The 25,007-nt window shown below is 35.6% G+C and overlaps 1 protein-coding gene across 2 annotated transcripts in view; it reads right to left on the bottom strand.

The window, feature by feature from the left end:
- The window catches only part of EML1 (EMAP like 1), a 130,642-nt gene that overhangs the window by 7,306 nt on the left and 98,329 nt on the right, over nt 1–25,007 (bottom strand). For both annotated transcript variants that reach the window (XM_072864781.1, XM_072864780.1), the window contains exons 6-20: nt 24,614–24,743; nt 20,297–20,446; nt 18,216–18,285; nt 16,214–16,324; nt 13,725–13,820; nt 13,059–13,193; nt 11,480–11,579; nt 9,191–9,345; nt 7,881–8,006; nt 7,487–7,618; nt 3,184–3,251; nt 1,510–1,598; nt 897–994; nt 684–771; nt 402–497 (exon numbers count right to left, since the gene is read on the bottom strand). In XM_072864781.1, coding sequence (XP_072720882.1) covers nt 402–497; nt 684–771; nt 897–994; nt 1,510–1,598; nt 3,184–3,251; nt 7,487–7,618; nt 7,881–8,006; nt 9,191–9,345; nt 11,480–11,579; nt 13,059–13,193; nt 13,725–13,820; nt 16,214–16,324; nt 18,216–18,285; nt 20,297–20,446; nt 24,614–24,743 — 1,644 coding nt within the window. The remainder of the gene's footprint in view (nt 1–401; nt 498–683; nt 772–896; nt 995–1,509; nt 1,599–3,183; nt 3,252–7,486; nt 7,619–7,880; nt 8,007–9,190; nt 9,346–11,479; nt 11,580–13,058; nt 13,194–13,724; nt 13,821–16,213; nt 16,325–18,215; nt 18,286–20,296; nt 20,447–24,613; nt 24,744–25,007) is intronic.

Genomic DNA, 25,007 nt, shown 5'->3' with positions numbered 1-25,007 from the left:
CCTGTTTTGTGTTTGCACAGTAACTGGTGCACATGAAACTGGTTCTGGTAAGGAGATTTGGCCCAATAGCTGCCTAAATAAATTATAATTCCATAGAACTGGTACTTAAAATTTAAAGAGATGAGAAGCAGCTCTAGTGTGACAGAAAGGGCAGTGTGTGATTTCTTCCTTGTCTCCCACGTATGTTGTAATTTAATATTTATACTTGAAGCTAGCAAGAATATTAAATCAGAGTCTTTCTGGATTGAAATAAGAGGACAGATTGTAGTAAAAATGGCATAACAGAAGTTCTGTATTTTTTACTGAAATATGAATAGTCATGTTTCATAAGAAAAAGTTGGCAATCCAAGTGCCTGTTAATAACAAGAATGGTAAGAACTTGTAAGAGGAAAGATACTTACCAAAAACATGGAATCCTAAAGTACAGGTGTAAGTGGCCCATTCTAGATCTCTAGTTGTTTCAACACTCACAACTTGTTTACAAGCAGAGGGGATCCCTACAAAAGAAAAAAAACAACCACATGATAACGTTTTTAATTCTCAAATTGTATAGATTTTTGATTGCAGCAGATGAATTAAAACATACAGTCTATCTTGGCAGTTATATGTTCTCATTTAAATTTTAAATCTGTATTAGACTGCCTGAACTTTGCACAAAAGGACTAAATATAATTCTTACTCACAGTATAAGATTTCATAGTCTCCTGAATTAGACACAAGATACTGTGAATTAACAGACCAGTCCAGATGAGTAATGAAGCTGGAATGACCCTACAAAGAGAAAAATATTGTATTAACTGCACTAACAATATCTCTGCATGTGACAGCATTAATACAGTGCTACAAAACACACTTAAGTTGTTAATACTGAACCAGGAGAAAAAAAGGTTACTTACCGAACATTTACCAATTCTAGTGTACTTTCTTCCATTTTCACTGACGCCATATATATAAATACAGTTGTCATGGGAACCTATTGCCAAGAAGTTTCCATCTATAAACACAAAAGTGAAGAGTAATTATTCCTGTAAGAAAGAACTTAGGCTAATTTTGAAATGTTAGTGTGTCACAGACAAGAGGAACTGTTCTTAAAGGCCTTGATACCAAAAAATGAAAACATAAAATTATATTTTTTCTTTTTCAGTTGCATATTGATGCATGTTTCAAGATTACAAAACAGCATGTTTATACAGAAAATATTACTGTTAAAAACACATGACACTCCTGGAAGCAGCTACAGTCCATTTAGGGCTAACCTGATTGCAACAGCCTGCACAGTTAAGTCATATTTGGTTTTTTTCCTTCCCAGTGAAACCATACTGAGCATGTGGGGGAGGGAGAAGAAAATTAGAGCTTAAGACACCACCCATTCAGTGTTGCCAATGTTTCATGGCATATTTATTTTCAACTTCAGTATGGCAAGTGGGAAATTATTTTAAAACAAATCAACCCCAAATTTAATAAAAAAATTCAACACTTTTTTTAACCAGTAAATAAATGCTCTCAAACCTGGTGAGTAACGCATTACAGACAGCTGTTCGTTTCCATCTGTGTGTACAGTGACCAAGTCTTTTGTTTCTGTGTCAAACACAAACCACCTGTTGTAAATATAGAAAGAGGCCAATAAATCATTCCATAAGGAATTTCAATCTACTGTAATCTTGACCAACTTTTCTTCTGTCAAAATAGCATAAGTTTTACACCAGCAAAAGAAAAACAGCAACTGCTACTCAGTTTGGTTTATTTTTACTTTAACAGAAGGATAGTTTCTTTCCCGTGTTTTTTAACCATAAAAACGATCAGACATTGACCCTGATATCAGTCTTCAGATTTTAGTCTGTTTTACTGTCTGTCATGCACTAGAATAAAGTAAGCATTACATATAATGACCTTCTCATTTAATGACCCTCCTCTATGCTATGCTCACATTTAAATTGATGCCAACATGAAATCCTAGAGCAAAGGAAAACACAAGCAAGAATCAGGACCATCCTCTTTTGATAGAAGGATTAGCTTTATTCATAAATTTATTTTTAAGTTTATTAATGTATTAATTTTTAATTAATTTAATTTAATTAATTTTAATAACCCAAAATTTAATTTGTGGAAACATGTAGAAGGGACAAAGATAAAATTTGCATTCCAACACTTGCATCAAATTATTAAAGACAAAGTAAAGATTCCTCTCAAAGCTTCTCCTTTTGATTTACTTTATTTAGTAAATAAAGTAAATTCAGTAACTAAAGTAAATCCCTTATTTAGAGTTGATATACAATCCTAAATAATCTTGGCTCATAAACTATAAGCATTCTATATATTCTCAGTTAAGTGGAACTGTTTTCAATACTGACAGCAAAGTCTGCCCTCAAGTGACATTAAAGGAGAGGATGAAGTTATGGCGAAGACACTCCTTCCTCCTATGACAGACAACCAAGGTTAAACCCAGGGTCTGCCGTTGACCCACTCTGTGACCAAGGGCTCAATCAGCCCTGTAAAATGGAGATACTACTTTTTACCCTGATTTTGCATGTCTTGTTTATGCCTTACACTCTTCAGGCAGAACAAGTCTCTTAATATGCATTGTTACACTACGTCTAGCACAGTGGAACATTTGCCAAATTTTTGTTAAAGCCTCTGGTTGTCACTGCATTACAGACAATAAACCACTTGCTAAATTTTCCAACAAGCAACTTTTTTTCATGTGATTTCCTCTATGCTGCCCTACAGGCCTCAGAGATCTCCGTAAGCATCTGCAAAGCTGACTTATCTCAAACTCCTCCTTTAGCCTCTCCTTTGCCACAATGGACACAAAGGTTTAACACCTAGGTCACTGGTATGGTGACAGCACCTCCCATGCATGGTCTCACTGCTAACCTAGACTTCCTGCCCTGTTCAAATCCATCTCCTCCCACTGATCTCGGATTGCTGCTCTCCCAGGGCAGAAACCATCTCTTCATTCTGTGTTCATGCAACACTCAGCAAACATGGGGTACTGGTCCAAGACTAGGGTTTCTAGACACTCGGGCAATACTAATAAATTTAACTCTGCAATTCAATAGAAATCAATAGGGGATGAATGTATGTCACGCATACATCTGCAAAACAAGAACATGAACTTGGACATGAGCTGGAAAAATCATGTCGTGTTTGTTGGTGCCCAAGGTGTAGCTCTGCGCATCTTACCTTCCGGTCAGTGTCCCTACTGCAACAACAGATGCTGAAGGATGAAAACCTGAAGACTGTGCTGGATCCTAAAATGTTTCAGAAGGAAGCACAGTTTTTTACCAGTCCAAGTTATAACAAAAACACAGTTCAATTATCTACCTCAGGAACAGAGTAAGTCTCTCTTGTTGATTTTTGGGGGTTTTTAAAAACTTTTTTTAAATACAAAACTTGAGGGAAAAAAGCATTTTTAACTGATTTAAATGTTACCCAATAGATTTTTTTTCCCCTCTATACAAGGCCACTGTTTTCTTTTCTTCACTATCTAAAAATAACTTGGCAAGTGATTTCATAACAATAACATTGGCAAAGGCAGCTTCTCAACAAATCACAAACAAGTAAGAGATAAAAATAACTTATTAAATGAGAGGTGACCTAAGAATTAAGTATCAAAGCTGCAGTTTACCTACTGTCTAAAGGACAAGCAAGTACCTTATTCAACAAAGGTATGTATCACTTTGCACGGAGGGGTAAAGCCTAACTTCTATACACACCAACACCTTTTTAAGCACCTGCCAGTTGCAGTTTAGTGGGAGATTAAGGGCATAAACTGGGTTTCTTATTTTGATATGCAATTTTAAAATATTTTACTTTGTATAGTCTGTTATTATGGAGACAGGAGAATTGCAGTGTTTTTCTTGCAATTTAAACATATGCCTAAAAAAAGGTAAGCATTTTCTTTCTAGTACTTGTTCAGTTACAAAGAATGAGCTCCAGAACTCTTCAGGTTATAGCAGAAAGTCCCAAAATAAATAGCTTATTTTTTCTGATACCTGCCAAAAATAATTTTAAAATGTAAGCAAAAAAAAAAAAAAAAAAATCTAGTAACATATCTCACAGAAATGCTTATGTCCTTGATTTTCTATTTCTAAAATAGTATCACATTGTAGCCATTTTAGTAAACCTTTTCACATTTTTAGCAACTTGTAATTACTAGCTCTAGAGGCTAGGTGTAAGGGATATTCTCATTGATTTTAAACAAGTGACTAATTTCAAAGACGTTACTAACTCTAAAGAAATTTCAGAGAATTGTTGAGATCCAGGATTTCTATATGCATGTTCTAAACCACTACAGTAGTCCAGAAAGGAAAATTTGCTAATTATTTTAAAGTATAACTTCATAGTAAATGCTAAAATACTCTCTTGAATAAACCAGAGGTTCAAACAGTGAATTTAATCTGAGCAGGAACTTGTACTCATAACTACATTAAAAAGCTTTTACATATATCTCTATGACAAAACCAGGTTCACACAATTTATTTACTCTAGATCATCAGTCACTGATTTATGGAACACAGTCTCAGACATTTCAAGTGGTTAATAAGAAGATTATTGTCAAGATTGATAATAGAAATCTTGTCTTAAAGAAGTAGTGTGTACTTGGAGGGGAAAAGAAATAAATCTAAGTCTAGTTTAATAGTCCTACTGCTGTTGCCATCAACCTTTTCAAAAGAATCAAGGTAAATAAAGCAGTTTCTTAAATGTTTCAATAACATTTAGTAAAAACATTTCAATAACATTCAATAACAATTTCAATAATGGTTTCTAAGAGAGTGTCTTATATTTGCAAAACCACAGCTAAATATTAATTGAAGCTCACTGTAAGTCATAATCAGCTAAACTCCAGTTCTGTTTTTCAGAGGACACAAAGGATAAAACAGTGGAAACTACGTCCTTTTTTGAGTTGATGATTACTCAAGCAACTTTATTTCTGAGATAGCAGCTTATCTGATTAATAGATTTGTTCCTGTTCCGCATATTGTACTTCTCTCCACTAATGATGTTTCACTATCAGCTCAACCTTCTAAATGCTCTTTTCTTTAGACTGCAAGAGAGCAAAGTGCCAAATTTTGCACTTCTCTTCATGACTATAGGCCCTCCTCAGTATACTGTTCCTGTAATGAGAAATATATCAGAAGGACTAACTTCTTATTCTCCCAGCGTTTTTGAAAGTGTATGCAAGTATACAAAAACATACACCTTTACACTGAGCAGAGTAAAGGATCACATTAGTACCTGCAACTGAATTACATGACGATTTTTTTCTGACAAAAAAGAAATTTATTAGGAAAGCATAAAAAATTGTACCAATGATTTTACTTTCCACTTCAGGATATTTATAAATAAGACTTGCGCAAAACCAGTCATGCACCATTTCTAAATAATCAAATTAAGTCTCCACAAAAAAACTACAATAAAGACCAGAAAGGTCTATGTAAAAGTTTCCAGTCGTGTCACTGTTCGAGTCACTCTGAATTGCACGTGAAGGAACTGCTGCAATCGAATGTGTTCATATTCCATACAGTACAATACAATACACTGCTATTGCTGTATTTCAAAACAAAAAAAGGCACCAGTTTATCTTTTTTTAGAGAGTCTACCAAGACAGATCCTGGAAAATTTGGTTTATAACTGCTCACTGATTTTTAAAAATATGTTTTATCACTGAAGTTTGTAGCCTAAGTGTGCTGGTATTTATTTTATCTTGCATTAGGCATCTTGGTAACAGTTCAAGAGATTTTCAAGCACATTAAGATTTTGGTGTGTCTCAAGATTTGACCATTCCCCTAAGGCCCAACTACAGTATTCCTAAAGACTGAAGGGGAGATAGCTTCTTTTTAAATCTAAATCATATGAACATACCTTAAACCCTAAAATGATCAAGAGGTAGGAAAATGCAATTATCTGCCTGCCTCTCAGGCCAAACTCTTAGTATTACTGATTTCCTTTTTTTTTTTTTTTTACATTAAAATAACTAATTTTATTTTCCTTTCTTTTAAGTTCTTATACTACAGGCCAATCTGTCTTTATAACCTAGGCACTGAACTGTGAAAATATGGCTCCATCTCTGGGGCAGTAACTGTTGATTTGGTCTCTCCAATTAATTTAGAAGCTTCCCATGTCAACAAAAATATGGATCGTAGAACATATGACCTTGGTTAGACAGAATAAATTCCAATTTCCTCATTCACCAAGCAAGCGTGATTTAACAAGTGCATACAACTGGAGCGGGATACTACGAGACGGTTTGGCAAACACTGTTCTATTAAGATTGCTTCAGCCTGATGCCACAGCATATAATTATTGCATATGCATTCTATTCAGTAAGTGTTATCAATACTAGCTTTAACTTAAAGTGTTATGTAGGCCTGAAAATGAACAATCTTTTTATGAAAAAAGTTGCATAATTAAGATTTTCAAAACTTCATGTAAGCTAATAAAGGATTGTTTACTATATCAAACAGAAAGCACTTTTGTCAGCAACATGAGGGTCATCTATAAGTTACTGGCTACAATTTATCTGCAAACCTGTATATTGGATATATATCTACAGCAGGTGTTTTCTTTTTCCTGAAGTAATCTGTGAACTTTTCCACTGTACAGAGGGCAGATAAGAAAGACTGAGAAGTAACTTCTTTATTGTGATCAGTACATGTATCTCCAAAAAAACATACTCTCACACCTATTAAAAAAATGTAAAGAGAAGACTGTTTGAAAAAAACTGTGATAGTGGCATCTCAAAATAGAGAGATAAAAGCATCACTGCTGTCTCTAGGAGATAAGCCAATGTCTTTTTATCAGTAAATATTTAGAAAAGTGATCAGGTGTCAAAAAAATTTATGCTAAAGAATCAGTTGCTAGTGATGTATGTAGTAATCAGCTGCCACCACAAAGCCATCAGGCGTCTGCAGATGCACAACTGAGTGCCTATGTACAGTATAAAACTGAGCCTCCACTAAGTATTCCTTCAGTACCTAAACATCAAGTTTCATATAAGACATAGGAAGTGAAATTCTAAAAACCACATTTGTTTATTTGTGAACAGGATGTATAAAAATACTAATAAATTATAGGAAATAAATGAGGAAGGCCAAAAATGTCACAAAAAAAAATATTTTCCTTCTGAATTCTGACTGTCATGCTCAGGATAGTAGTAGTAGTAGTAATCCTGATCAGAACTACTTCTAAATGATAAATATTTCCTAGCTTCACATTTGTGGTTCTCTTCCTAGTAAAAAAATATAAATGTCAACAGCACTGTACACTTCCATATGATACAGCATATAGATCCATATAACCGAGGGTTTAAAATTCTTGGTTTTAAGAGTTTTACGTCCATTTTCAGAAAGATAAAATTTATGACTCTCATGTTTTTCCTCAAGTTAATACTTTTAAGATATTTTTAATCAATAATCTTATGAAAAACCCAAATGACTTGAGAAATTCTATAAGAGGAGTAGAGTTGTGTTTAATAAATTTATACCTCTATAATCTTGTTCCAGATAGGACGATGAGTGGTAGCATCCCAGAGGGTAATGTGTTTGTCATGTCCACAAGTGAAGAACTGAGGTTTAGAGGAATGGACTGCAAGTCCCCAAAGCTCATCAGTGTGACCCTACACAAACAGAAATGTTTCTTGACAAGAAGGACAGTACCATCAAAACTAAACATATTTAAACAGGATTAAAATGACCAAACTGTATATTAAAGCATTACAAAAATATGTTGGCTTAGATAGATGCATATTTATACATTATTTATTGCCAAAAGTACTGTAATAATAAATCAAATAGATGCATATTTATGAAACTTAACTTTAAGCAATACCTTTACTGCTATTACACACTTAGAAATGTTCTTGTAAGGCAACAGCTTACCTGGGTAATTGGGAAAAAATCTCCTGATAGCGTGCCCTGTAGGACGAAGTTTCTAGTTGTTCCTATTAATACAACATCCCCTTTTCCCTCTGCTACTGTTCTTATTGGACCAAACTGCTCTGGAATCTGTGGTCGTAACAGACAAACAGATAGATAAGTCAGACAATTTGTCAAGCGTTGCTATTTTTAAAGACGTATGGCCTAGCAAATGCATTTTAATAAGTGTTGCACAGAGAAGAAATGAAATGGATGAATATATATGCCTGACTTTCAAAAGTTTATAATAATTTGCATCAGCTCAGTAACTGTCTTTATAACACTACAAGAAAAGACACCCTTATCTACAGAACACTCCATTTGTACAGATAAACCAGGTATTTCAACAAACAGAAAAGGTTCCTTCATGCTGTGTTAACTCGATCATAATTTAATCATTGCAGCTGTGATATCAGATTAAGCATTTCTACTCGGGGATAGTGTCAGGCTTTGTATCACTAGTACTTTCTTGCAACATATGTTTCTTTAATTGCAGCCTAGGTTCTGAAAGAGTCAGTGCAAATCTCCAATATAAAGTTCAAGGGAAGATGTAAAATTTAAAATAACAAGGAATACCACTGTATGAGCAAATAAGAGAAAAAGAAGGATGCCACAGTTAGAAATAGTACAACAAGCGTGTACCTTGTGCTGTGTTAAAAACTGAATTACCAAAACAGACATGCCATTCCAGTTGCATATAGATTTGCAACATTTAATAATATATAGTAGAGCTGAAACCCTTCCTCAGAGTTTTATGCTGATTGTTCTCTTACATTCAGTATGTAAGCAGTCACGTAGTTCAGTCCAAACAAGTTCTGCTTTAAGCTTTTAAGTTTCTACATAGCAACTGAATTAATTTTCAGAATTTCTTTTTTAAATAAAAAACAACACTAACCAAGAAATTCATGAAAAAATGCAAGTACTAAACCCCCCCAGAAATGCTCACATCATTTTGGAAAAGAGGAAAGTACAAAAACATTTTAATATTGTAGTACTCTGAAGTGAAAAATGACCTCACATTATTAATTGCAAAGAAAGGAAGAAATAATATGAAAAAGTATGAACACAAGATTTGTTTTCCAACTACCATAGATCTTAAAAAGGAAATATTATGTTAATGAATAGGCTATCACAGGATATTGCATTTTACCATTGATTTGCTTTCCCACAGAATACACATCTGTAAGAAAAAAATTTATTTAAAAGGCTCTGTTCAGAAGACCGCTAAAATTTCATTTTGAGTAGCAGAATAATTTCAAGATAGGTGATATCACCTCAGTTTTGTGAAGTTTTTGGTAATTTCCATTCCAAGATATCAGCTTTCGGTCTTTTCCACCTCCTGATACTAATGTGCCATCTCGCAGCATACACAGTGCAAATATTCCACCTTCATGTGCCCCTTGAACTGCGTGGCTTATTCTATTGGTACCTGGACAGACGGAGAAAAGATATTGCTATGGAAAGCTTACTAGCTCCTTTTTCCCCAGTTGGGTTTTTTCCTCCATTTCTCTACTACCACCTGTCAAAGGCTATATCTAAACAATGATGGAAATGGAGTGTTGCACCAGAGAGTGAATTAGTACATCTTAAGAACATATTCCCCCATCTCAGAAATGAAAAGTAAACATATTCACTTAGTCTAGTTCAAACACAAAGTAAAATGGGTTCATTTAAACCTTTATGGGTGTTTAAGCTAAACTGTTTGACATCACATTTGACCTGCAGTAGCTAGGTTTGACTATGCACCTTATCAACAAAGAAACCATAACTCAGTCACTTCTTATCCTCCAAGGATATTCCACAACCTCCAGACACCTAACTTGCACCAAAAGCTGACTAAGCTAGCGGTCTTTGCTTATCTGGCAGAAGGTGCTGAATCACTCCCCAAAAGAGCCTGTATCTCTTCACTGATGAACTTGGCTTCTTCAAGTACCTTCTTAGTCTCAAAACACCTTCAAACCTTCTACATTAGATTAAACATCTCTAATTTGATGAACCATTACTATTATGAAATATAAAGAAATGATTACTAGTGTTTTTATTACTGAAATGTGCACCTTGCATCAAAGCTTGGCTAACTTTATCTTTAGCACAAGCGAGGGGCTGATGCAAGTTAGGAAGAAACAACTGCTTTTTCCTTTATAAATCCCATTTGCTTCTATCCGCATCTATGGATATAATGTGTCAGTTAAAAGTGATTTCTATTAAGAGAGGTTTTTGCTAAGAATACTCCAAACTGGTGGAAGCAGCCCTCAATTGAACATAGAGCTGAGTCAAAAGTAGTAAAGACACAGAAAGTACACTGTACTAAGATAGAAAAACAAGAACAACTTTTTTGTCCATCCCAAAGAACCAGCAGAGGTGAGGAGATCTTGCAGCACACAAAGAATTCCCTTTCATTCCTGGGAGAAAGGGAAGAAGAGGCTGCTTGCAGTCAAGGCAGAAATTAGTCTACCAGCACAAAGGCAAACCTGCCCCTGATGCCAGCAGCTGCCGCTATCTCCCTTCTCTGTTGGCAGTCCAAAATAACAACCAAGAACAGGGACAAGATGGGACTATGCAATTTCTAAACTTGATTTGGAAGGAAAAGTGTTGAAGTGTCTTGCTTTATACTAGTATAGGAAAAAGGGAAACAAAAGAGGAGCTGAGTTATGAACAGCATATCCACCCCTTTCCTCAACAGTAGCGTATGGGACAAAAGCACAAGGAGATAACTGGCTGATAGTCCTTGGGTGGAAAAAGTCTACAAAAACAGCTCAGTAAGGCTCAACTGTGTAACTGATTCACCATGTTGCTTCCCAGGTCTTATATCCTTAGATTATCTTGGGAGAAGGCACTGAGTAAATAAGAAGCAGCTGTCATCCATATCCCTTCTTCCTTTACTAATAAGGCCTCCTTTAGGGGATTCTCCTTATTCTTATGCATGGCATCTCACGCACTAAGTAAATGTTTAGGATGTTGCTGCTGTTTGCCTTCCAGCAGGCATTGCCTTCTGCTGCTTAAAAAAAAAAAAAAAAAAAGTCTTTTCTTTCTGGAAAATGTTTTTTAAGAAGTTTGTCCTATCCATCTGTTCTTTTGAAATAAAGCTGAGGAATTCAATTACATCTGCATATATTTTAGATTGACTTCCTAGGAAAACAAATAAAACTATTTGTTGTCTTTTTACAAGTGTATGTCAATACGCATAATTTTTGCAAACACTACAGAGTGACTGTATAGGAGATCATCAGTTACATTAACAGTGTTTCTTACTATCACATAGATTAAGGAAAAGAACTTTTCCTGCTGTTTCTTACGTCAGTAAAAGCCATACATGCTGCCATAGCTCTGTGATTCAACGTTTGACTGTAGGGAACACATTCTATAGAATTTTGTGCTCTAGCAGTCAGGTATATATGTTCTTCAGGTGCTTGTAGAGGAGAATCCAGACATAATCTGCTGGACTGGTCTTGGGAAAGAACTCAAGATAAACAAAATTTATTCTTCTTAAAATGAGGCTACACTCATGTAAAAATTCACACTTTTATATTAAAATTTCACTATTAACTTCAACCTTGTCTTACCTTTCCCCCAAACCAAAATGTTTCCGCTTGAGTCTCCTGTAATAGTATCACCATTTTCAGAAAAGGTCACACACAGGACAAACTTTGGCTTCTCTTGTTTCTGCATGGTTATGAAAAATATACGCTCACAGCAACGCACAACCCATTCATTTTAACTGTACGCATTTGAGTAATTTATTTTAGTCTTATACAGCTCTATTATTACTTAAATATCTACACAGGAGTTAAACACATTCCTACAGTCTAAACATTTAATATGTGCAAGGGCAAAAGATGCATCAGCTGAGGTTGGTGGCCCAATCCTGCACCATTTAATTACAAGATGCGGATAGAGCGAGTGAGAAGGCCTGCCAACTTTTAACACAAGACCAGGAATGCTCTGAGATAAACTGAATCCCCCAACTCCCACATAATCCCAAAGGCTTTAAGTAGTTAGAAATGGCCGAAGATGTAAACAAGCTTTATTACTGTAATTTTTAACTCCAAAGTTTCTAGGAGAAAAACATTACTAGAGAGTTTGGCTGTAGTTTAAGAATTAAGAAATAATCTCTTGAAAGAATCCTAAGGTTCAGTAATGGAAACGTTACTTTGAGACCCTGCATTTAAGATACTGACGGCAACAAAACAGTGAAATGTGTAAGGGAACAAAAAAAATTCACCAGCTAGTAGCTTCTAAGGACATTATTTACAATGTTCGTTGATTACCAGTGTCTGTGGCCTCTTTCTCCCTCAAACTAAGAACTGTTCTCAACTATGGCCACCACATTTTTCCATCTGCAACAACCACTGAGAATAACAGAGCCATAACAGAGGCAGAAATCTGCCCAAGTAGCTTAGGAGTTAAAAATGAATGAAAAATAAAATGTAACAAAATTTAAATGCATTATCTCATGATCTCCTTGCGATTTCACAGAAAGTATATAAATTGACATTGCAAAATAGTTGTTTTGACTATGCTTGTGAGCCATGACTCCACAAGGAGTTAACTAGGCCCTATTGGAGTTACCTGCAGTCACTGCAAACATCCCTCATTTGTGCATGCAACTGCTGTAGAGCTTAGTCTATATTTAAGAACAAAACCAAATCAAGACCTTGAAATGAAAATTATATTTACCAAAGAGTGGCCAGCTCAATCTGTATTTGAATTACATATGTGTATGTATCTGAGCAGAACAGAGGAAAAGGGAAGAACATTCATATTCACATAATTTATGGGGTTTTCCAAGTCTTTCCTCTGACAAAATAAAAAAACCCCAGCATATAACATATGCTCTATTTTTTTAACCTGAGGTAAGCATAGAGAGCTTTAAGGTAGTTTTATTTTCATGGGGGGACAGCATAAAGAATACAGGAAAAGGAATGCAAGGAACAGAATGGTAATTGCATTTCAAAACTTCATTGTGGTGACAACCCATGGAAAAGCTCTCAGTGCCGTACCACAAATGCTACCTGAATTTCTGTAAAATTTCAAGTTTAATAATGATCAATTGTTTTGATTTACTCAACCTTTATTAACCTTTACTTCTGTATGACTGCACCATTATTAAAAACATAAAATTAAGGAAAAAAATTTTTTTACCTCAAATAATCCTTGCTTTTTAATAAGGGAATTCCCTTCTAGTGTCCAAAAATAAAGGTGTGATTTTCCACAAGTAACTATTATATTTGTATCAGTAGGGTGAAAATCTGCAGCAAATACAGCCTCATTAGAGCACTTGGAAGGAAAAAGAAAAACATTGTATCAAAATTTAAAATGCAAAGAAAACAAAACAATATTAAATGGTTCTCTAGTTAGATTAATTGATCAACTCCTGATGTAAGAAAAATCTGAGCTATTCATTTATTAGTGTAGACTGGAATACTTTGGAAGCATACTTTGAAGTCAAAAGATTTTATGTTTTTATAAGTTAGTATCAAAAGCTATCCCTCAAAACTACTTCAGATAATGAGAAGTTCTACACAAAAGATTAGTTTAAGACATTTCTTTTCGGCACATGATCCTATCATTACTGCCTAGACTTTTCTAATAAATTCTAGAATTACTACAATAGCAAAATTTAAAAAAAACCCCAAGCTATTGGGGTAATCTCAACAGTGAGAAAATATTCCCTTTCTTCGTGTTCTTTGCTTTTTATAAAATTAAAGTGTTAAAAAGGCACAAGAAGTTAAATATAGAAAGGCATTTTATGACAAGAAATCCAAATCTACATACAAGCAAGTAGTACAAAATATCTTATTGCAACACCTTGACATCTGCCAGCTTTTCTTCTTTCTGCCAGTCCCACACAGAAAGCACATGGTCATTTGAGTCATCCACGGAGCACAGGCTACTTCCTCCATTCTGAGCAAAACATGGAAAATATTAATGCATCTCCCAACCAACATTAGAAACATATAAATACACATTCAAAATAATTAAATACTTCCGTGTAGATGAAAGTGAAATATTTACACTTTAACAGTTACATTTTTAGTTATCCCATAGATCTCCATGAAATATAGTAATTCATAGAATCATTGAAAAATAGGGCTTAAAAGGGATCTAGAAGAGGAACTCTTGCAAACTGTAGACAAACAGACTTTGTCAGGAATGAGGTAGGTACCTCTCTTTAAACATTCAGCGATGGAAATTCCCAAGGCAAACTACACATCATTATCTATACTATTAAGAAAGCTTTTCCTGATAATTATACTAAGTTTCTTTCTTGGCAATTTAAACCAATTACTTCTTGTCGTATCTGCTGTGGACACGGGGAACAATTTTACTCTTCATATAGGGATAACGGATCAAAATCAGGGAACGTCATAAGAAATTAGAAAACAACTTATTCCTGACAGTTGTCTTTTTTATAGCTATGATTTCTATCAGTCTTTCTAATCTTAATGACCCTAATTCCTTTAGTCTTTCTTCATGCATCATATTTCCTAGACCTTCTACAGTCAGTACCCATTTTTCTGATGTGTGAATCCAAAGACTGGATGAGGAACTCCAACTGAGACGCTACCTGAGCTGAGGGGAGCTGACCAACATCTGTCCCACTAGTGGTGGTGACTGCTCTACAATCATCAGGTCTTTTTCCAAACAGTAGCTATCTGGAAGGTAGTTTTTGGACTATTTTTTTCAATCTTTGGTGTTCATTCCTAGCTGTATGTCTACAGTGGAATAAACCATCACGTAATGTCTAATTGCTTTCCAACTCTTTCAAATATGATTTTTGTATCCTGTTGCCCCTGGCATCAGCTATGTTAGCTTTGACTGTAGATGAGCTTGCCAGAACAGAATGAGCCTGTGGTTACACAAGCACTCCTTTGGCAGCCATGCTGACACAAACAGTCCTTCCTCTGCCACCCATAGCACAGCCACTTGTTGCTGCCTCTTGAGCTGAGCCACCGCAAAAGTATGGGCTATCAGAGAGTGAGCCTGTTTGGGGAACAGATCAGTTTGGGGGGGAAAAGAAGACCCAAGCAAACTCTGCTTCGTTTTGTTTATTTATGAGGTTGCTTGGTTGTTTTCCTGATGAATCAGGCCCCTAATACACATCTCAGACACAGCTACAAAAACAACTGTGCCAAGGCAACTCAAGAGGTGGGACAGAGACAGGACTGAGTAGCCTGAAGAGAGGGCTGTCTAAAATGAGATAAGCAGTACTGCTACAGGATGGGAAGTGATGCTCAAAACAGGTCAAGCTATGACTCTGAAATCACAGCATAAAGTAAACAAATTAAACACTTGCTTTCTCCTGGCATCTGCCAATAGCAATCCTCTGTTATTAAGTACCTATTTCTTCCTCCAAGGAGATATTTACAGAGTATTTGCTTGCTATTCCATTTTATTTATCCTTCAAAGCTGATCTTGAACTGCATTGGCTTTCACCTTTGTATTCTTAACCAGCTCTCCCAATTCGCTCCTCTCTTTTCTACGTTCTATAAAATATTGTCATCAATAGATTTCAAGTGTTTGTGGAAACTTTCACTGAAGTACATTTACCTATGGAATACACCATTTAGTCCTCTCCTTTTTAAAAATGCTGCCAAGACAACCAGACACCACCACATACACAATTTACGGATTCTGTTCTACACAGAGGGTTTCTGGACTTGTGCATGTCAGGTTACAGACTCATGTTTTTATATGGGACTTGAATGTTGCTTGTGTCATCTTTTTTCACCTCCCTGATAGACTGAATTTCAAAGGATAGTGCCAAGAGGCTAACAACAGGATTCTAACTCTTTACAATCCTTTATCCATATGCCTTTGCTCCCTTCAAGCAAAAGCTTTTGCTTCTCCTACGGGAGCTCACATTTTTTAAATCCAAAATCAGTGGTACGGGCCACTGTAAAAGGTCTTTCATCAGTCACTCTTAGGCACAGTGTAGGGGGTTAAAAGATGCAGAGATAATAAATTTCTTATGCAGGGAGAAACGCAATGGGATGTTTAAAGAGAAGAAGTAAGTATACTGAAATTTCAAGAACACAAGTACTTCTGCAACTACTTGTCCTTGAAGAAATTAATTGCATTTTATGGTATGTATAAGGTAGATCTCTGACGCTGCTGAGATATTGCTAACATAAACTGTTAGAAACAACTGGGTTGCAAGCTTTCCTCTTCTAAAGAAGAAACCGAGAGAAAAGACAGCTTTGAATTTTGTTTTGGTCAAGGAAGCTAAATTTGAAAGACTTCAAAGACTTGTTCAGCAAACATTCTTAATATGATGATTCATTTACTTTACTTACAGATTTAGAAAAAGCAATGCAAGTGACAGCTCGGTCAAAAAACCCCATTCCGATGACATGCAGTGTATTCAGAGTTACAGAATCCCAGACACGTACGTGTGGTGGCAATTGCTATAAAATAGACAAAGAAATAACAGCTGAAACAATGGTGGCAAAAACCCATCAGGATTTTAAAAAAATTAGAATGTATTAAAATGTTTTTAGATGCAATTTAAGGTATGAAAATTATCAGAACTTCTCTAGAGTCACCCATGTTAGCACAGATATGCTACAAATGATTTGCTGATTACTGTGCCTACAACCAATATCTGGGACTGACTATCTAGAGTGTACAGCACGTCAGGTCTCACTGATCTTTTTAGTTCACTGAAGTTAATGGGCACCGAGACATCCTTCAATAAATTAAAACTGGTGATGACCTTGCAATATGGGACCTACCGGTAGGTCCAAGATCATCAGTTTAAGCTGTAGTAACTGAGATAATTCTGGTCAACGTCAAACAGCAAGCACAAAAAAAAAGATTAAGAATTTCTAAAATGTAATTAATCTCAGTGTCATAAAAATGGCCGTAGAAAAGAATTGTACAACTGTAATCAGAACTAACTTTCTTTTTGTACATAAAATTCAAGGTATACATAACGGCCCAAGATGAATTCCCTATGAAAACCAGGTGGTTCTCCCTCCCTCCCCTCCATCTTTGACTTGGGCACCCCACAGACAGCCCCACGCAGGCTGAACCTCGTGGAGCCAGAAATGCTTCTCAAATCCACTAGAGGGCAACCCCAGGAAGTACTTGCTGATTAAGTTGTATTTTAAAAGTAGTTTGGAGTTTAACACAGTATCTTCAACCTTTGCAGGAAAACAACAAAGGCCATGCTTTACTTCCTTTTTTTCCCTGCCCTTTCAAATAAAGTGCATATGTTTTATTATAGTATCGGGGGGGGGGGGGGGGAAAGCAACAGCCAGTCTTTCTTGCTAATAAGTAGTGAAATTGCCCTGAAGATTAAATAAATCAAGGCCACCTCAGTATCTCAGTTATATAAATGGCCTTTATATAAGCTTACCTATATACCACATTCCCCTCAAGCATAGACATCAAGATTTTATTTCAGATTTTATTTCACAAATACAATAGTAAGGGATTGTATTTATGAAGTTAAAAAAATAAATACCAGATATTTCTCCAACACACAATAAAAATTGATAGTTTATGTTACTCAACTAAGTTACCTTTACATAAACCTTATATTGCATAACTGGTATTTTGTTTTCCTCATTTTCTTAAAGTAATTAGCATATTGATAATCCATGTTTATCCCAAAATTCTTCTTTGACATCTACCAAAAATTTTGCAATAGTCTGGCTGTGACATCAGCTGCATACCCTGCTGAGTAACTTTTTCCTCATGCTTTTCCTGCCTCTACTTGTACTCATACTTTCTCACTTGTCTTAGCTCTTTAAAGCAATGTTCATGTTACTCCCTTCAAACAAATTCCTAGCCTACAGCTAAGCTTTACAATAATATAAGTAATAATAGAGAGAAAAATATTCTTGCCTAGATGATGGCAAGAGTAAGAATTTATTTTTTTCAGCAAACACCCCAAGGCCATTCTTATTTGTACTTTGGTTTTGGTAGCCATGGTCAGAAATGAAGTTGTATAGTATACAATTTAATCTCCACTGCTTCTCCTCCTTTTCCCCGCATCCATCTGCCCTCTCAGATCGTAGCCTCATCCTTCCATGTCTCTTTTGGAGACATGGTCCAAATTTACCTTCAGTCTGTGTAAGTAATGGAACCAGAAACCACTGATCGATCTTGATAATAGAACTAGGTAACTTTGATAGCGTGCAATAGGCACTCTCAAATTAAGTTGCGCTTGTCTTCAGTCCTAAACTGTAAGACCAGTTTAACTGCAACATGAAAAGAATATAGCATGTATCTTCTTAATAACATATTCTTATGAAATATAAGCAACTCTATGTCAGCAAAGGGGTCACTCACTTTTCCATCCTTGGATGTCCCTGCAACTTGTCCTGTTGCTATAGTGATCCTATCAGGATGGACGGCCAGGCTAAAAAAGAAAAGAAAGAGAGGCCATTCACTATCTGTTTCATCAAACTTTTACATGAATTTGTAATAAATAGCCCTGTTTTAGTCATATAAAGCACACAGCGTACATGTAAACATTTTAAAAATATAAAAACAGAACTGACAAAATTATTTTCATGCTTTTATTCAAAAAAACCTCTTCTTCCCTTATGAACAAGGCAGTAATTTGCTTAAATTGTAACACCTCAAAGCATGTATCAAACAAGCCCCAGTCTCACTCATGTTGGGATTCACCTCACCTAGATTTAAATGACAGCAGTGTATAAGGAGTTTACAATTTGAGCTACTTATCTAACTTCAGTTACCTCTAATCAGAGGTTGCAGAGATCTGGTCAGTACAGTCAATGCTCTCTGTGACAATCCTCCAGAGCAAACAGATGTATCCACTCAAACATTGCTCTTCAGACTGTATTGACCAGATATTCAGCAACTTTTATAGAGAGATACCAACTTCTCCCTACTAGTTTTCAAAAGGTAAAAAAAGTCCTTTAGTAAGTAAGAACAGGATGCAGAAATTAGGAATTTTGATTCTAAGATTAAAACTGAGATTTTAAAAACTGTGATCAATATTAACTAATGTCTCTAAGAAAAAGCAACCTAAAATTTTTATTAAAGACCGGAGTACAGTCTATTTTTGCCCTAAATCCTCTCTCAATTCTTTTTTCACTGCAGCTGCTTTGCATACAGTTCTAGAGGCCAAGTGCCCTGTAAAATGAACTGTGGCAATAATTCATTCAGCTTTATAATGCAGAAAGGTATCCTCTTTCCAATAAACCTGAAAGCTTTGAAATATCTAGAGAGTCAGAAAATTTGAAAGAAAGAAATGAGATGGAACAGGTCAAAGTTAAAAATCTCCTAGTAAAACAAATAGATTATACAGATAATTCAATTTTATGAAACATACTCATAATGCAACACATTTGGTTAGCAGGTCTATTTTTGGCTTTCAGCGACAACAGGTGTTTCATAATGCCTAATCTAAAGAAGCGATGTCAAACTCATTTCGAACATTAGGGCCCATCAGATAATCCGGGTGCTCTTTTTCAGTTACTCTCAGCAAGCAGACAAATACCGTCAAGATAAACCATATGTTTATTTAGATTTCAATTTAACGATACTGATATTTCCTGATACCTAGTATCCTCTAAGCTTGAACACAGCTAAATCACTTTGAAGCCCAAGCTGGCATGCCTGCATGGCAGCAGACAAACCCGGCTGCTCAGGCCTAGTTTACAGGATATCTGCCATGATGTAGACATGCCTGAAGACTACTAGGAAGACTGCAGATGAGATTAAAACTGTTTCATTGGTTAGATTGAGCCTAAAGGACCTGTATCTGGCACCCAGACCCAGGTCAAGATGAATAATTCAATCCTACTTAAAAGGGGGAAGGAGAAGAGTCTGAAGAAGAAATTAATGTTAAAGCATCCTAAAAACAGAGTAATTAACATAAGCAGATCTATAGATTAAGTCAGATTTCTACTTTTCTATATTCTCAATGTAAAAAGTATATTAGTTATGGAAAATAAATTTTCTCAAGTAAATACGAGGAGGAATTGTTAGCAACTTAGAGAAACAAGCCGTAACTTGGAGAACATCAATACAGCAATTGCAGAGAGGCACATCCAAACAAGGCAGCACAGCACATATGGCAGCACAGACTTCAAAGCAGGTTTCACAAGCAAACTCAGGCTCTGTTAGGGACATATTTGGATATCCTCAGGTCTGTGCCATCACACCCTGACAGCAGTTGCTTCGTGTGCTGACCAGACAGAGTTGTAACAGACATTTGACAACCTTACTATGACTACAGTCATTTATTTGTGCAAACGCATTGTCAGGCATAAGGACCCAACCTATGCAAGACTTTGAGGTTAAATCACTTGAATTTTCAAAACTATATTAAAAGAACAAAACATTACCTCCCAAATACCCTTTTGAGAAGAAAAAAGAAGGGTTATTAGGTGACTTACCACTTCACATCATCATTATGACCAGTGTAATGTCTCTGAAGTTGCTCTTCAACATTGAATAACACAACTACAGATGCGATGAAATACACAGTCTCGCCCGTTGGAAGAAGATAGAGATTACTGCGACAGTCCCGACCCCTATATCCATAGCTAGCATGTCGGTCAAGCTGCAATAACATTATCTAGCAATGCAGAATGTTTAAAATAGGGAAAACCAAAAGGGATTTTCTGCCCCTGTATTTCCTGAAGTTGGCATCTCTTGGCTTGAGCACAGCTTTATCACTTGACAGTCTTCAGAACTCCCTCCCTTACTACAATAAAGAGAGCTAAAGCGTTTCTCAGACTTTGAGTTTCTGAAAACCTACACATCCTACAGAAAATACATGTAAAGAATACAGGCATTTGTAAACATACTACCTCTTTAGTATCCTCTGGAATTTGCTAAATGCAAGACTAAGGCAATATTAATTTTTTCTGAAGTGTATTTACTATTTACACTGGTTGACTAATTAAAATTAAAATTTAGACTTGATGGAAACACTAATAAGTCATTCCGTACATCTCCCTGCATTACATTAGGACTGATTGCATTATCCCATGTACAGGTTGATTGATTTCATTATTCTGGGCATTACCAGCCAGATGGATATGAAACCGTAAAAGGGTTACATCATCCGTTCCAATTTATTTTTGTAGTATTTAAAAGGCAGTGACCCAAATTCTGATGCTAGTCGTATCAACACTAATCTAAAATTAATCCAATGAAATAACTGGAATTAATCCAGAAATAATCTCATTTAGACCGAATGTTAATTCAGCCAAATTATGTAGTTTTATTATTCTGAAGAGTCATTAGGGACTACAACTATTTTGGCTTTCCTTTTTTATGGGAACAGAGAGAAAGAGCATTAGCAGAATCTTGGCAAAACAGAAGTGCATTCTAATTCAGTCAATATGGAGAAACTAGCTGTAATGAATATATGAAGAGGTACTGAAACCCCAATTATATAATATTAAAAAGATACTTGTGCACTATTCTCTAGGGTCAATGATAACCCAGTCAAACTAATACACTAACGTTAACATTATCCAAGAAGGAAGTATGATAGTTCTAAAATAGGAATTTAAATAACTGCTTGCTCATTTTTTCAAGTAAATGCAATAGAAGTAGTGCTGCATACCCAACCACCAAAATGTGCATTCAAAAATACAGCTTTTGGACTCCCAAATTGAAGTATTTCAGCCAAAGTTCCTTCCAGTTTGAGATATTCAAATTTGAAGACATGTAAACAACCAATATCTTCAAATTACAAAGCATTTATTATCAATTTTGAATGTGTCTGTAAAGGTTAGAGTTACTACTCTAGATTGCAGGACAATGCTTTAATTTTTTTAATTTATTTTTCTTTATAAGGTCATATACCATTACCAAGTGAAGCCAACATAAAATTTCCCTAGTTCAACAATATATAATCAAGTTTATAATGAACTAGCAGTTGAAGTTAGCGTAAGGAATAGAACTTAAAAAAACAACAAACGTGAAGTAAAAACATTATACAGACATGCATAAGGAACAAATCTCTATGCATAAAAATAGCTATTAAATGTGAAAGATTACATTCTTTAGGGAAAATCTCCTTTCTTTATGATTCTTCCTGTGGGGAACAATGCTGCATTCAACCCTTTGCATGATTGCTGTTGTCAAACACTCAGTTTCTTTCTATCAGCCTTTTTTCTCAGATGTAAACTCCTGGGGTTGATCTCTCCTTCTCCTCACTGTTTCCCACACTCGGATTCCATGGCTTCAACTTGGATTTGGTCAGTTGGCACTTCAGGGAATGTTATCCTGACCTTTTCTTTTCATTTGGCCTGCATCTTTTGTTTCAAACCTCCTGCTTGCCAAGTGACCTGGTCTCAAACGGATCTGTGCAGACCACCGCTCCCGCCCTGACGTCCCCAGTGCTGATTTCTCGCTCGGATTTTACCACTTCTGCTCCAGCCCTCCCTCACACTTCATCATTCAGCATTTCTGTTTCTTCATGTCTGAATGTATCTGATGTGGTCTGAACCTTTTTCAGCTTACCCAGATACCTGCTAACATGATTGTAAAACCCCTTTAGGGTTCAGGTATGCCCTCAAATCTACACACATTACATTTTCTTCCTTCTGTTTCTCATCATAGTCTGCTTTGCCCTTTCCATTTGTCTATCTCACCTCCAATATCTTATTTCTCTATCCCCATTCTTACATTATAAAGCATTTCTGGCTGTAATCCCACAGCCAGGCTGATTTGTCCACTACAAAGATGTTTTCTCCTACTCCATTCTGTTACCCTCCAAGCAAGCAGCTCAGCTTCTCCAACTTAACCAGAATGAATGCCTGCAATACCGGTTGGTTTTCTGCTGTCTTTGTCTTTCTCCTTAAATTATTTTACGCTCCTGCCCCCAGCTTTTCTTCTCATCATTACAGTCTGTAAATTGGGCATTATCTTCTCTCTCTCTCTTTTTTTTTTTTTTTTTAAAAGAAGTCTTTCATTTTCCTAGTCATTGGTGTAACTTTTAACTATGGATATCGTGACTGGGTTTAACTGCAAAGAAATTAAAATCTAAGAAAGTTAGCACAGTATTTTTGGAAAAATATGCATCCTCCTAAATGAGTAATCATTTAGGGTTAGTTAGATCATTTCATTAATTCATACCTTTTCTATTCACAGACAACCTTTATATATAGGATTCTGCTGGGTACACAGACACACACCTGGAAAGACATACGAATATCCAAACTAAAAATACTACTACATCTGCCAAATATTCAGTCATTTAAGTAAGCTTAAGTGAGAAACTAATGAGACTGAAATTATGACCTACTCTAATTATAATTTCTTATAATAGTCTGAAATATTAACTTCAGCTTCCATCTACATACTGCTAATGACAATCTGTTTTGGTTTGTGATTGGGTTTTGTTGTTGTTTCAGCAAGCATCCTAACACTTTCTCCCATATCATCCTTAGGCCCCTTAAGCAAGGGGCACCTTACCAGTGTAAAAAGACATCATTCAATTCTCTTGTGATATATGGTGAGAGCCTGTACAACAATTAGATGGTAAAATGCTGCAAGCAGTATTTATCACTTTAATCTCAGCTGTTTTATTAATTTTGTGGGGTTTTTGTTTTTTTTTAACTCATCGTCAGTTATTTCTGTATGCATCAGCTATGCAGTTCCAGCAGAGTGGGGTAGAACCTACAGGCTCAGCTGCAATAGGAATAATAAGAATGGTTACTAAATCTGTCATTAATCTCTTGTGAATACAATGGGACTTTTGGAAACTCTCTGTGTGCATTCTGAAACCACATGCAGTTCTATTTATACAACTTTGAAAAAGACTATTTGCAGCCTGTCTTCTTTTTTATGAAGACAAAGCAACTTCCTATTTGCACTCTTTGGGACCAAAGAACCGTCTTTTTCTTAAAATAGAAAACCTTATGAAGACTTCATTTCTGTAAAGATAGTGGATATTCAAATAAACTCAGATCTTGTTGTGTTTATATTTTATCTTGAATCATCTAATACATATACTAAGATTTTACAAAAATGAAATGTCACTTCTTTTCTCAATAAAGACTATATTTTCTCGTTATATTTAAAAATGAAATGCAAAAATTTCTCTATGTAATGAAACATTGATTTCTTTCAAGTTAGAATTCTGTAATTATGTCCACTCATAGAAGTCAGTGGAAAATTCTGGCTGTTTGGTATTTACAGTGCTTAAACACAGTTTAAAATCTAAATTCAAACATTATTTTATATATGATATCTTATGAATTTTATTACTAAGCACCTATCAGTTGCAAAGCGCTATTCAATTCAGGGTTTATTCACGTACTGAAGTTGATTATAGCATCCTCTAAAGGACAATGGTGCACGTTTTATAAAACACAGTTTAAAACGATAAATTACTGCTGAGAATCAGCAAAAAAACATGAGCTTCTTTTATGCATACTATAATTAATAATCACAGCTCACTACATTCTTACAATATGCCCAGTTTAATCTTCAGCTAATTAGCATGCTTCAGACTTAACCTTCAGGCAACATTTAAGCAAAATCTTTCTTAAACTGCCACCCTGTACTTCACAAGGTGCATAACAGCAGCCTCGAGAAATTAACACCTCTTTGAATGGAATGTCGCTTCCCTAATGAAATGAACCCTACTAATAAAGATCTTAACTGTGCTATACTTTAGCTTGAAAAATTATTTAAAACAAATCATTAAGAAATGATTGATTTCCCGTAGTCCTCTAGCACAGAAAGGATACACCCATTCCAGTTTAAGCCTCTTGGCTGGTAGTTCTACTTTTGCTTCCAAATTGTAAGATTCCACTTGCTCTTTGGGCATGTACATGGTAACAGGACGTCCACGAAGAAACATTTTTACGTATCCTTCCTCTACAAAAGGTCAGAAATGTTTAGTGTTACACAGAAAAACCATCAGTGGAGAACTCCAGCGCTCCTCCATCCCTTCCCACTTAACAGTTTGGTGCGTTACAATTACAGAATGACATGCAATCTCAAACTTAGAAATTAAGCAGGGTTGTTTTTTTTTTCCTAAATCATAATCACTAAGCAGTATTTTTTTATAAAATACAAAGTCCCTTTTTCCTCTAAATATTTTGAGCAGCAGAATTAGAACTAAACAATGTCATAAAGAAC

The sequence above is a fragment of the Ciconia boyciana genome, chromosome 6 (assembly GCF_034638445.1).
Source record: "Ciconia boyciana chromosome 6, ASM3463844v1, whole genome shotgun sequence".
Classification (NCBI taxonomy): domain Eukaryota; kingdom Metazoa; phylum Chordata; class Aves; order Ciconiiformes; family Ciconiidae; genus Ciconia; species Ciconia boyciana.
Note: the sequence above shows the minus strand (reverse complement) of the source record. Positions and strands in the feature narration are given on the sequence as shown.